Source organism: Anser anser (genome assembly GCF_964211835.1).
Source record: "Anser anser genome assembly, chromosome: 6".
Lineage (NCBI taxonomy): Eukaryota > Metazoa > Chordata > Aves > Anseriformes > Anatidae > Anser > Anser anser.
The window spans coordinates 28,526,493-28,539,723 of NC_139726.1; the positions used below are offsets into that span (position 1 = coordinate 28,526,493).

Sequence of the window (13,231 nt, forward strand, 5' to 3'; positions counted from 1 at the left end):
ACTTCTAGCACACAGTCATCATTAAAGGATTCTCTAGGATGGGAGTTCCTTTTAATTCAGTGATGAGGAATTAGCTGCTGCCAAGAAAATCTCAATATACCAGGGTGATTACAACATGGCTGAACTTTCTCCTCTGCAGTCATTTAATGGTTAATGCTTTACCATAACATAACCTGTACCTGTCATGTCGAAGTGCTCTCATATCTACATAGACCGTTGTTGGATCTGGTCCTGCTGTTCCCTATGAATACAAAGGATGAAACAAAATCAACAGAAGCCAGAAAATCCTATTTTCATTTTCATGGCCACATAAATTCAAAAATTCCTCTCCCTCTTTTACTGACACTTATAAAGTACTGTCCTAATCTACCAAAAATATAGTCAAAGTAGTCACCCTCTAGAGTGACTGCCATAAAGCACTGATGTTTTATGCAATTATACGACAATTTCAGAAATGTTTGAATTTTACAATATAAATTAATAAATTTATTAGTAGAAATTAGTAAATCAATGCACAAGTGAAATATGTATATATAGAGCTAAACCTTTAAGTTTACAAAATTTTTACAAAATTACACCTCCTTTAAGAACACTATATAGCAAGTGCAAAGTATGTAAGCATAAACCTACACGGGCATAACCCCTTTCCTAAAGCTCAGCTGTTCTAGTTCATAAAAGTTTTGCTAACTTTGAAGAAAAAAACATTCAACTAAAACATACCTCTAACCATCCGCTATCTTTTCAATGCTCCTGCAAGTAATGGCCTAGACAGAGGCAGACATCTTGCAGTCAGAAGATAAACCTTCTGACCAACTCTGGAGGAAGGTCAGACTCCTAAAATAAATTAATTTCCCAACATGGCAACAGGGGACTTTTTTTCTTTTTTCCAGCAGAGTTTAATCTCAAGGCAACTAGAAACTACTGTGAAATGCGTATTTAAGCTAAAAAATGTAGGCAAAGAGTCGGTGATTATTCTCTCCCGTGCAGTGAAACATAGCACAGCTGCTCATTTTAGAAGTTTTGAAAAATGAGGCTGCTTTGTTATCCGCTCCAGAGCAGGGAGCTGGAGAACGGTAAAAATGTCTTTATAATGGCATTGCTTTCTAAATCTGTAGCACTGCTAAGGCTTAGGGAAACTGATGGCCATACCAGATTGGCATTACGCTATTTACTTTTTAGGAAGATTCCACTCATTAACATCATTCCTTGCTATAGCCCCCTATTGCACGTTTGAGAAAGAGGTTTTGTACTTCAGCTACAAGTGTTTTTTGTGGGGAAAAAAAAATCACTTCTTTAGAAAAAAAATCACTCTACCTCTTTCAAGTGAAAACTCCCTCAAATAGGATACATTCTTTATAGAGTTATACCACTGAACCAGACTGACTTTAGGACATTACAAGCACACACATGCATCACTATACCTGCTCAGCCAGCTTGCCCAGCCTGTTTGGCTGACAGTGGGACCACAAACAGAAGTAACAGAAGCCATCAAAGTGTGTGAAACAGAGAAAAAGGGGAAGAAGAAAATACAAACAAAGAGGCACTGGAGACATAAGATACACACAGTAAGACAGAAAACAAAACTCATACTGTTTTAGAGTGAAAAGAAAATTCCCATTTCAGATTACTTAAAAGCCTGGCGTTTTAAAGTGGTTCACTGGGAAACATGCAAGTCCCAGTAAACGAACAAGAAGAGGCTTAAGGCAGATTATACATAATGTCTGCTGTCCTATCGTAAATCCCTCCTCCATCTGCAAGTATCTAAATGCTACTTGTAACTTCAGAAATTATTTCTCAGTAGACCAGTCCAGTAAGGTGGTAAAAGTTGTTATTGATTTATTTGCATGCTAAATTGTATCAAATATTCAGTTTAGCTACAAATCTATTCATTTAAATTCAACAACATAAAACGTCAAATACAGTTATTGCTTGGGAAGAATGTGGGAAAGGGTAAAAGTAAACTAAAAAAAGAATGAAAACAAAGATAAAGAGGTACAAAAAGCGGAGAAAGCTTAAATGCCCAGAAGTCCTACATTATTCACAATTATCCTGGAATACTCTCCTGGACAAAATGTTGGTTTGGTTTGGTGATTTTTTTGTTTGTTTGTTTGTCTTAAACTAGCATAAAGCAGAGTATTCTACCATAAAAAGAGACTGACAATGTCTCATATTGCTGCTTGTGAATTATCAGAAGTTCTTGATATCATCAAGATAGAATAGCACAGTGTTATTCTAAGTATGGTCTTCTAGATTATTAAGGCTGCTCTTAGATTAATGTCATAGGTGTATGCCTCCAAGTTAGACTGCACAGGAAGCTCTTACCTGGCCCAAAACTGATATTTTTCTACTTAGTTTGGACAGTTTGAACAACAGATAGCCAACATATATGTTTTTAAATCCTTTTTCAGACAGGCCATTCAGAAAGCTATTCTTTGACCCCTGGCATCTGAAATATTCTATTCAAGGAACTTACAGTCTTTCTTCACAGTCTTCTTCATTTCATCTATATCCATATTTTTTCTATTTTTCTACTGATTCATAAAATCACTCTGGCCATATTTCTTTATAACTGGTTATCTAGAGGGTGTTAATCTTTTCTCCTTTAATATGTGCAAAAAAATAAAGAAACTAAATGAGCAGTTATGAATGACAACATATTTAAGAAGCTGTTGGTTAAATTACACATACGCGATTAGTGTCAACTGAATACTAAGCTATCAAAGACAAGTCTGGACAACTGCATGTCATTGTCTCCAGTCTGTGAAGCGGGGCTGTGTAATACACATGCCTATTCTCCCTCTCAAAGCTTCCCATTTTATACCTTTAATTGAAAAAAAGTCCAACTCTCATATGACGTGAGACAAACATATTTGCATGTTGATAGTGCTCATTTGAAATCTTTCAAAGTGAAAAGAAAACCGTGAACCTTGACAGTTTTCCTGGGTCTTTGAGGTAAGAGTTTTTACTTGAGGCACTCTTATCTTCATTTAATTCTACATATACATCACCTATTTTTAAACAGGCAAAATCTGAATCACATGAAAGCTGAAATTGCATTGCTCAAAGTATTTACCATATTTATGAACAGGAAGATGTGTATTTAATTTAGTACTGCTCCTGCATAGCAGAAAGGAAACAAGTTTTGTAATGCTGATCCTCCAAATTAGACAGGCAAATCAATACTATCATAATCCATAACTTCTAAGCTTATTCAACTTGGTGAAGAAGCAGCAAGCAATGGAGCTCTAGATTACGTAGTTTATTAGAAAAAAATAACACAGAGCTGAACATGACTTCCTATAAAGTTCCTAGAGATACTGTGTGCAAGTGTAAGAAATCAGCAGTTTAATCTCACCTGTAAGCAAATTGCTACGTTGACCCTGCACCCAAATGTAGTGCTCACTGCACGAGCAGAGAGGCCCAGGTCTTTGAATAACTTAGAGAAAGACTGTGTTAATGTAATCCTTGGTCTCTCCTCTGCAACCACCATGCATGTTCGCACACAGGACAAGTTAACTCCTTTCATCTGGAGATTAAGTAAAGAAAACAATACATTTTAAGTCTGAAATCAGCATTTCTACAAATCAACATTTTAATTTGTGGAACTGGCTGCCTTTAAAAACTGGCATGAATTGGTTAAACAATATGGACACAGACTGCATTAAGTTTGGCTCCGTCCAAGCAGGGCAGCCCTCTAAAACTGTGCCAAGCAGTTTTGAGGCACAGTGTGATGCACAAGACAGAAACCACTCACATCACGTAACTGTGACACAGACACTTATCATTTTGAGCTGAAATAACACAAAACATTATTGTGTCTCAGGAAGGGGCAGGCATCCACATGAAGCTCACAAGACGCCTGCTTGCTCCAAGTGCTACACAGTTCAGATAAAGGCAGAGCACTCAAGATGTTATGAACGCTCATCAGTATCGATATGAAACCACAGCAACTGGATGTGGGCCAAGATTCCCTTCAGTGAGGTCCAGGAGAACAGAGGAACAGAAGTTTTTGTTTGTTTGTTTTGTTTCTATACTGAGAATAAGCACAATGTAGCTGCCTTCTTGCACGCGACAAGCTGCCAAACATTCCCAGCAGAGGTCCTGAGCAGCTTAGTTACTAAAGCCATGGAAACTCTCCTACGACTGAGAGAGAAGTGCTTTCTCAAATCAATTAAACTTCAGTTAAGAGATTTCCCTCAAAATAAATGGGTGTAAAGTGTGTAATTACAGCCGTTAGGAAGATTACATCTGTTTTAGAATTCAATACTGTTTGTGTGAGAAGACCCAAAAGCAGGTGAGACTTGGCAAGTGTGGGGTTGGGCAGGCAGGGGGTGAAGTTTTTTTTTTTTTTTTGCATGTTTGTTTTGTTTTGTCTGTTTGGCTGGGTTTTTATTTTTGCCTTCCTAAGTATTTTGTCCAAAATTTCAGAAATACCCAGCAGCACAGAGGAGGCACAAATAAACAGTTGAGAACATAAGATGTATCCCCCCTCAGAAATGCAAGAGATGAAACTTTCAGCAATCACATTTCCTGAAAAACAAGTGATAATTAAAAGCTCTCAAAGAAACACTTAGAGGACCATGTTCTACAGGACAAAATGAAGTATTTTTAGGAAAATACACGTATTTGTATGTCAGCGTGCTGAAAAGACAAGTCCACTTACCCGCAGCATGTCAGTCTGTGTTCCAAGCCCTTTGGTGCACATCTCCATCACCGAGTACGAGCAGAAAGTGACACGCACTTTGTATTGACTTACAGCAGACAACCAGAGAGACACATTGCTCTCCAATTCCAGAGGAGGGACAAGAATAGACTGATGACCTGAATATACACTAAGGAAAAGAAGAAAACAAGCATGAAAACTTCAAGCCATCATAAAAAGTGAGAAGTTACATTAAGACAAAGGGAAGCAAACAACTACAGGAAAAGTGAGAGCTTGATATCTATATGAACTTCAACTCATCTCTTTAGAAAGCAAGTGTCTCACTGGGTTTTCAACTGATTAGTTGGCAAGGCACTATGGGTTAAAGTTAAGCCACAAACTTTAAGGTGAATTTATCTGTCCTGCAGTAAGTTGCACTGAACTACAGGTAAATAAATTCTCAATGCCTTGAAATTTAGGCAACTTTTCATTTTCACATACGTAAACTACAGTAAGAGAGAGGGTAAGAATACGTGTGCCATCCCACAAACCTCTGCCTTCTTTGCAACGCCTGCTTCCCATGGCAGGCTGTGGTTGCAGCTCTGTCTCTCAGACCTGTTATCTCTGTCTGCCTGCTAGGCATAGCATGCAGTCAACGCAGCTTGCACGACAGGCATTGCCTGCCTAGCCTTGACCTAAGAATCAACATCACCCTGGCAGCTTTCACTGCGGACTCAGAGCTATGAGGAAGCATCCATGCTCTTTGGCTCCCACCTCACTCACACTCAGTGCCCCTCCTCACTCTTCTCTCACCCTCTCCACAAGCACCCAATATCCAGCACAGACTGTGTGCCTTGCAGCAAACGCCACTCACGTCTGCGTCTAGGAAAAGCGCCTGTCTAAATCTGCATGGCGAATGAGAGGAGAGATTTGGTAGGAAAGATATTTCTGCAAGGAGCTGACAGATGGAATAGGAAACATGAACATTGTTCAGGGGAGAAGTTCAAAACCATCAGAGGAGATAACCATGACAACACTTAAGTTCCTTTTTTCCCCCCCTTGGATTTGGTGTCTAATTAATTCCACTTGCAAAACCAAAGTTACTTAAGTAACTGACTGACTTAAATGAACTCTTTTACTACAAAATGTATGTTGTTATGAATGTTGTATGTTGTTATGAAATGCCTATAAAAAGTTAATCTGGGGTTACTCTTATAGTCTCGTCCACTACAACTAGTTGGGATTCTACAGAAGTGAGGAGAGAGAAAGGGACGTGAGAAAACCTATGATTCAGTAACATACCTGCACAAGCACCATAGTGCAAATCCCAAACCACAATAAGGGTCAAGGCAGATGGCAATCTGACGCGAAGGGTATAGCTCACACTGTAGCTTTATAGAACGACATAAGGCACTTGTAGCTGCATGTGACATCTGTAAGAAGAAAGCAGGCTGTCTTCAAGGATTTTTTTAAAAAGGGGTATCACATTTAATACCAACAGAAATTTTTGTTGTAGAAGATACAGCAACTGGTAGTGATTCTTTTTACATGCCCATGAAACAGGAAAGGGATACGAGCCCAAATTTTTAGCTACTTTTCAGGCTATCTGTAAGTGATATCTGTGATGTCAAATAATGTCAAGGAACGTCTAATATTGCTGTGATAAATCACAACTGAAAACATTTGTGAACTTCACCACAAACACCCTCCCTTTAGTCCCCTCAGTGATTCCTCACATACAACCAGGTAGGAATGAATGCTTCCAAAAAGTGCATCAAGAAACTTTAATGTCATGCAAATTTTAGAACAAGCCTTTTGAACACTAAGATGACCCACTGGCAGGAGGAATGAAAGTGGAATATGCCAATATATAAGGAAATTAAATTTAACAGTCTCTTTTCAAGTACTCTACCTTTACTCCTGCTAATATGCCAGTAGTAGACACGCTGAAGTCCAAATATGCCAACATATCTGGAGATGCAGGTCTGAAAATATTAGCCAGCTTCTTTTTTGGCATATCATCTAGAGAGACCACAGGATTAAAATATATCTTTACAGAATTAACACTGGATGCTTTCTATAGGTTCTGGATGGCTATGTCAATGCAATGCAAGAGACATCCATTTAATTAGGCAGCTATGGTATAACAACAACAACAACAAAAATCAGTCTCCAACCTATATACATTTTATTTTATCTAGTGGGCAAACATTCTGTACCTGTATCCAAAATAGTGGGCCAAGTCTTAATATCTACAGCTGCCGCAGCTTCCTTGGACTTCAGCAGTTTCATTATCACTTGTGTTGTAAGTATACATGCAGACTTACTGACCTGTAAAAGCAAAACAAAACAAAACACGGCATTAAAAACATTTGTGAAACCAGTTAACGAATTCTCCAGTAATTTCATATCCATGCAAACGAGATAACTAGTAAGCTCAATACATGAAGAAAAGTAGTGGAAGTAAAGCAAAATAATTTACAACAGCAGAAAGAACATTTTAAACCAGTTCTAAAAAAAGTATTGATTGACTCAGTCACGTCACACTGATTTTTCTTCTGGCTTGTTTTACATTGAGTGTGGCAAAATAATTTATCAGGCAATGTCACTATCTGCATCAACTGACCTACACCCACCACAAGCATTAAAAGAGAAATGTCTTATACATACCTCTACAATCATTTTGACAGTGGGCAGAGTGGTAGCAAGATTCTGTGGATGAGGTGGGCGAACGGTGATAGGTATACAGCCAGCATATAAGCAGCCATAGAAAGTCGCTATTAAGTCTACGCCTGTAAAGAGTATTTGTGAAATTAAAGCTCTTTTATCAGAACAAAAGGCCAAACCCTTTCTGCAAGATCAAAATATGCACTGAGAAATCTTATTTTATTAAGATGTAAGGATTTATCACAAAGGTCTTTTCAAAGCAACCGTCTGTTCATGGCCAAACCCAATCCTGTAACGTTAAAATAATTTGTATTTGAGAGTTAGCAAAAAGTATTTAAAATCTAAAAACTTTAAAATTTGTATAAATTTATCGTCATAGACAGGTAGCATAAACAAAATATATAAAAAAACAAGGTACTGTAGGGTTATGAAGATGACTCAAATTCTTTTAAAAAGTATTTTTTCACAATTGTAACTATGAAATACTCAGTCATCCTACTTTTAGAGGATTTTTTTTCCTGCGGTACACTTGTAAATACACACTAATAATGCAAGTCTGAGGTCCAGATTTCACTTCTGTAGACAGTCATTCAGAAAAGAACAGGTGGTCATGAAAATACCAACACTGACATCCTTAATCTTACTTTCCATGGATACATATCCAGTTTTATTCAATTTTCTGAGGCTGAAAATCCAGAATTTTTCATGTGGTTTAGATCAAACTATATTTGCGTAACTGTCCAGACATCTGGAGTGGTTAAATAAAAAGTTTGGTAAATTCAGTCTGACATTTGGAGAAGCAGCTTATTAATAAAACAAGTCTCTTCCTTGAAATGTTAAGTCACTACCCTATATCACTATATTAAAAGGATGTTTGAATGTTTTCTTGGCCAGAGCTATTTCTTTTCTTATGATGTCTGGCTTTGGTTTTTCCTGTTTGTGTTGCCTTACCTGGAGGATAAACCAGGGCTACATGGTCACCAACATTCAGTCGTCCTTTCTCCATCAGTGCAACTGCCACTCTCTCTGCTCTCTTGTGCAATTGTATGCATGATGCAGTACTAGTTACAGTGCCCTGCAGAGAACAGAGGCAACTTCAGAAAACTTTGCAGAAAACATTTTGACGCTGACTAAAGTACATGCTGCAGATGCAACGTTTCCATTTCATTGCAGTTGTTTTAACAATGCAGCAGATTTAAAGACTCTCAAAACATGCTTCACATTTCAGAAATTGGTAATATGAACTTTTAGCATTTTAGAGAATTCTACAGATATTATCAGAAGCAATTCTTAAATGTATTTGGTACCACAAAAATAATACCTTACAAATATTTGAAATTTATAGTCCAAGGGAGAAAAAACAGTAGTATCACAGTTGTTTTAGCAGCAAGTGAAGCACTTCATCTGCTTTGTTTCATTTCAGAGTGTATGAGCATGGGTTACAGAAAGCTATCAATCAAACATTGTTTTCAAATTGTTAATGCTACCCTGACTACAGTGCTTTCCTCTTATTCAACAACTCTTTATTCTATTTCCTTATCTCCTATTACCTTCTCTGAAGATTGGTAGTGACTGTAATCATTTCTATTCTACCGTGTGGAGAAGGGGTCTAAGAAAGGGGCGCATATAGAATCATAGAATGGCCTGGGTTGAAAAGGACCTTAAAGATCATCTAGTTGCAACCCCCCTGCTCTGGGCAGGGCTGCCAAATATATGTATCTGGAGGCACTGTCCAAACTTATGTTTACACTGTGAGATCACACAGTGCATAAACAGCAGAGCCCAGAGGCTTTGGCTCTGCTGTATCATAGCTAGGCCATAAACCTTAACGGTTTCTCTACATTCACAACAAAAGAATAAATAATCACAAAATCTTAAGTCAACCACAGAGCTTCTGGAACAGAGAAGGCAGGTATGCACCTGGTCAAAAACTTCAAATTACAGGCAATTAAATCCTACCCTCCTATCTCCTTCCAATGGCACTTTATCCAGGTGTACATACAGTGGCCGACTAAGCAATCAAACCTCACAGCTGTAGGTTACCTGAAAGTTACCTTTATCTTTCAGGAATTAGGTGACTATGGAACTACTCTACCATACACACCTAAATCTCCAGGTTTTGCAATTAGCATTCTCAGGAGTGTGAAGAGAACTCCGCAATGCCTTTGATACAGATTTGCTATTAAAGGGACAGAGAAGCAACCAGAGCTGCAGTTCGTATGCACTGTCACGTCTACATCAGTGCATCTCCATGTTGTCGAAAGCACATTTCCTGCAACTATGTATTTGGACAGTCTTCAAATGGAAACAGCTGTATCTTTGGATTACTTAGGCATTCACAAAAAAGTCATAGAGATTACTGAAGGCTTAATCCAGATTTTGATGTGAAGACAGTGAAGGTTGTTTTGCTTCCCAGTCTTAGGAAATGACTTATCCTTTCTGAGACTACAATCTGATATAAGAAAAACTGGTAGGACAACCACCTCAGAGGGAAACAGAGACTTAAATCAAGCCTCCCACTATACAGATAAGGATTATCACAGCAAATGTCTGTTACATAAGTACCCAGTTTCACATCCAAAACAAGCTGCCTCAGCCCAAGCTGTTTGATCCAAAGCCTAATCTGATGCACAGCAGCACTCGGTTTTACAAGAAAACTTGCTGAAGTGCAAGTCTGTGAGCTAATCATGCACAATAAGAACAGTAAAATCAGACAAGTGAGATGGGAACTTCAGCAGCCCAAGGACTTGGGAGAAAAATATTGACATGAAAAGGTATGAAACAGAAGGGTTTCTCATGTGGAGTGGTGAACACACTAATGTTTAGCATTGCAGTTTATTAGTCCGAGCTATTTATGGCATGTGTTCACCATAAGATAATTTATATGTGCTTAAATTCTCTATCATCTTTTTGCAGAGTCTCCCTTTGTCTTTTTGCAAAAAGTAAAAGTTGCCTGAACAAAGTGACCCAGAAAGGGACTTCTTCACGTTAGAAAACTTTCCTCTTTACCCTGAGAGGTAAACCAATTCTACAGATGGCTTTTAACTATAACCATAATGAAGCAGTTTCACCATAATAAAGAAGCTTCTTATGCTACACCAGAGTCTCAGGAGAAAAGTTAGAACTTTGAACCATGTCCTAAACCATTTTGCCTGTCTGAACAAGAGACCCAAAGGCAAATCCCTTACTTCACAGGACTGTTGCTGGACCTTCTGGAAGCCCATTTGTTATCTCACATATCTGCGGTACAGTACAGCACAGGGTAGACCCAATTTGTCACTGGGCTGTTATCATCATTGGAAGAGTAGCTAGTGAGTACAGGCTCAAACCAAAATTGACTCTTGGAGACTAATCTTGCCTCCTGGAAAGAAAGGAAGGTAGAACAAGGGGGGAAAATATGCCAGAACAGAAGCAGAAGAATCTAAATCATCTGAATATTATGAAACACACACAGCAGTACTGCTCCTCAACCTCAGGGATGCTGAAATACTGAGGAACATAAAAAAGCACAGTTTTTGGTTTTTTTTACACCTCCTTACAAAGTGTTGGATGCTTGGGGTTTGTGTACACTCCAAAACTACTGATAGTCAAGTACAGAACAGAGTGACTACAAGCAAATATGATCTATCTGCTAAGAAACAAGACTGTTGCCTTGTCATATATCATAAGGGCTACAAAAGCCCTAAATAATATGTATATATAAATATATATACACCGCCTGTGCTCCAAAATTGAAGCATTTACTTATTCGTGTTTGAGTAACATCCTTTTTAGGGGGGAAAGGCTAATAAAGACAAGGCATCAGTGTCTCCTGAAGAGTATGCAGTGCTTCTGGAAAACAGGACTCCAAAGCTGTTCCGGGGGCTCTCTGCCTAGGCTCTGTATCTTCTAATGAAAAAAACCCTCCAGCTGTGATTTCCTCTTAGCCTTATGCTCAGAAACAAAGACAAAACTGTGACTTCCATTAATATGACGGAAGTTGTTTTCCAGCAGGAAACACAACTGCTGCCATGTTTTTAAGTTAGAAATGCAAAACGCACACTAGAATTTTAGACATGGAATAAAATTCCAGATGTAGAAAAATTATGCTGCTTTCTAACCACCAATGATTTATATTTGCTTCAGAACCATGACATCACGCATTAAAAAATAACTTGCAGCATTTTAGGAAAAAGACTTCTATTTGTTATTGTCTTAGAATTCTTGGAGATCTTGGAGGTCTTTTCCAACCTTAGTGAATCTAATTCAAACAATCCTTTACTGATCTTGACCTTAAAGTAAAATCTAAGATGCATTTCACCTTGGAATTCAACAACAAGAAGAGGGGATGATCTGGAGTTGTCTGAGCTCGCCACTGAAGAACATCTGCTAAATACAGGAACTGAAATAGAAAAAGAATAATAGAAAACATTCAGATTCACTACAAATGCCCCATGCTTAGTTTCAGCAGAACACCATGACTGTTCTTCCCTAACTCTGAAGAAACCAACTCAAATATTTAATATTACTAGGATGCTTGAATTACCTTTCTTGCCTGATCATTATCCTCCAACTGGGTAACATCTCTCCCTGAGGCTTGTGCAATTCTCTTTCCAGCAACAAGGTTTCCTACTATCATTGAAGCAGGACCAACATCTGCATTTTAAAAAACAGTGCAAAATAAGAAAAATAATATGTAATAAACATGCAACAATCAATAATTCAGACTGCAGATTGCTAGAAATGCCACTTGGAATAAGACAGGAAAAGATGAAAAGCTAAAACCAAAGATCATATTCCATAGAATAAGAGAGAGGAGGATAATATGGTACACTAAAGCAGTCTAGTACTGACTCAGTAAGCTGCGGTCTATTTGTACTTCTGTTCTCTTATGTGAGTTACAGTACGTAAGAAGACTCGTCTGTGCAAGATTGCCAGTACTGGAACAATTTACAATATAGTTATGGAAGCATGAAAATGGGACATGCTGTCTGCCTTTGCATTTACCTGGGATTCAAGGTAGACCATAACACCCCCACTGAGCTCTAGGCTGCTCTGACAACACCGCTAGCTCTGCCAAGTTAGGCATCTTGAAGCCATCCAAGATGCACAACCCTGAGCTCTCACATTGCTACCAGGTCACTCTACAACATGCCCTCAGAAACAGATACGTAGACCTAAGCAACATGTTCTGTTTCACTCACCTGGTTGTTTCTGTCGAGGCTTAGGCAGGTTAGTAACGCAAGTATGTGGACACATCAAGACATTACAAGGGTGCAGAGCACCTTCTAAAAAGCGCTGCTTGGTTTCTGAAACATGAATTCCTCCAAGTGGTGCCTTTGGCAAAGTGTTGGCTGGCACCAAGGCAAGACAGTAGACGCCCACTTGGTGAATGCTATCAATTGCCTTGATGGAGAGAAAAAAAAACAAACAACAAAATATTCCACATTATCAACTGGGATGTAGATAAAGCAAGAATTCTAGTCATTTAATAACATTAAAATTTTTACTTGCACCATAATTTGCAAATAAAGGGTCCAATTCTGCACTCACTGAACTCATAGAAGTTGTGCCATGACTTCAATGGGAGCAGGAGCAGACCCAGGACTTTGCTTGTGCACGCTATCAATGGGAAGCCACCTGCACATCAGGGATTAGGAAAGTCTCTTAAAAGTGGGCAACAAGTGCAGAGATTTTAAAAAGCCAAAACTATATCACAGCAAATTTAGCACGTATGGCACAATCACAAAAGCACAGTAGAACATAAAACCACAAAAATAGGAAGGGAAACATCTTGCTGCCTAAAACTTAGGTGTCCATTTTAGCTATGACACTTTTAAAAACAGAAATAACTAAATTTTCTCTTGTGAAAAACAGCTTATTACCAGGTATTCCCTCCAAAAAGATTAAAAACTGAAATTAGACAGAAACTGTAACTACAGA

At 38.4% G+C, this 13,231-nt stretch overlaps 1 protein-coding gene across 8 annotated transcripts in view; it reads right to left on the reverse strand.

Moving 5' to 3' along the window:
- The window catches only part of DIP2A (disco interacting protein 2 homolog A), a 118,148-nt gene that overhangs the window by 13,771 nt on the left and 91,146 nt on the right, over window positions 1–13,231 (reverse strand). For 5 of the 8 annotated variants that reach the window (XM_083842341.1, XM_083842339.1, XM_083842340.1 and 2 more), the window contains 11 exons: window positions 12,493–12,694; window positions 11,835–11,944; window positions 11,610–11,690; window positions 8,261–8,384; window positions 7,313–7,434; window positions 6,862–6,973; window positions 6,555–6,664; window positions 5,945–6,075; window positions 4,664–4,832; window positions 3,356–3,526; window positions 180–241 (listed from right to left, as the gene is read on the reverse strand). In XM_083842341.1, coding sequence (XP_083698467.1) covers window positions 180–241; window positions 3,356–3,526; window positions 4,664–4,832; window positions 5,945–6,075; window positions 6,555–6,664; window positions 6,862–6,973; window positions 7,313–7,434; window positions 8,261–8,384; window positions 11,610–11,690; window positions 11,835–11,944; window positions 12,493–12,694 — 1,394 coding nt within the window. Of the gene's footprint in view, window positions 1–179; window positions 242–1,421; window positions 1,452–3,355; window positions 3,527–4,663; window positions 4,833–5,944; window positions 6,076–6,554; window positions 6,665–6,861; window positions 6,974–7,312; window positions 7,435–8,260; window positions 8,385–11,609; window positions 11,691–11,834; window positions 11,945–12,492; window positions 12,695–12,841; window positions 12,929–13,231 lie in introns of those variants that run through there. The other 3 variants (XM_083842345.1, XM_083842343.1, XM_083842344.1) reach the window with 3 other exon arrangements.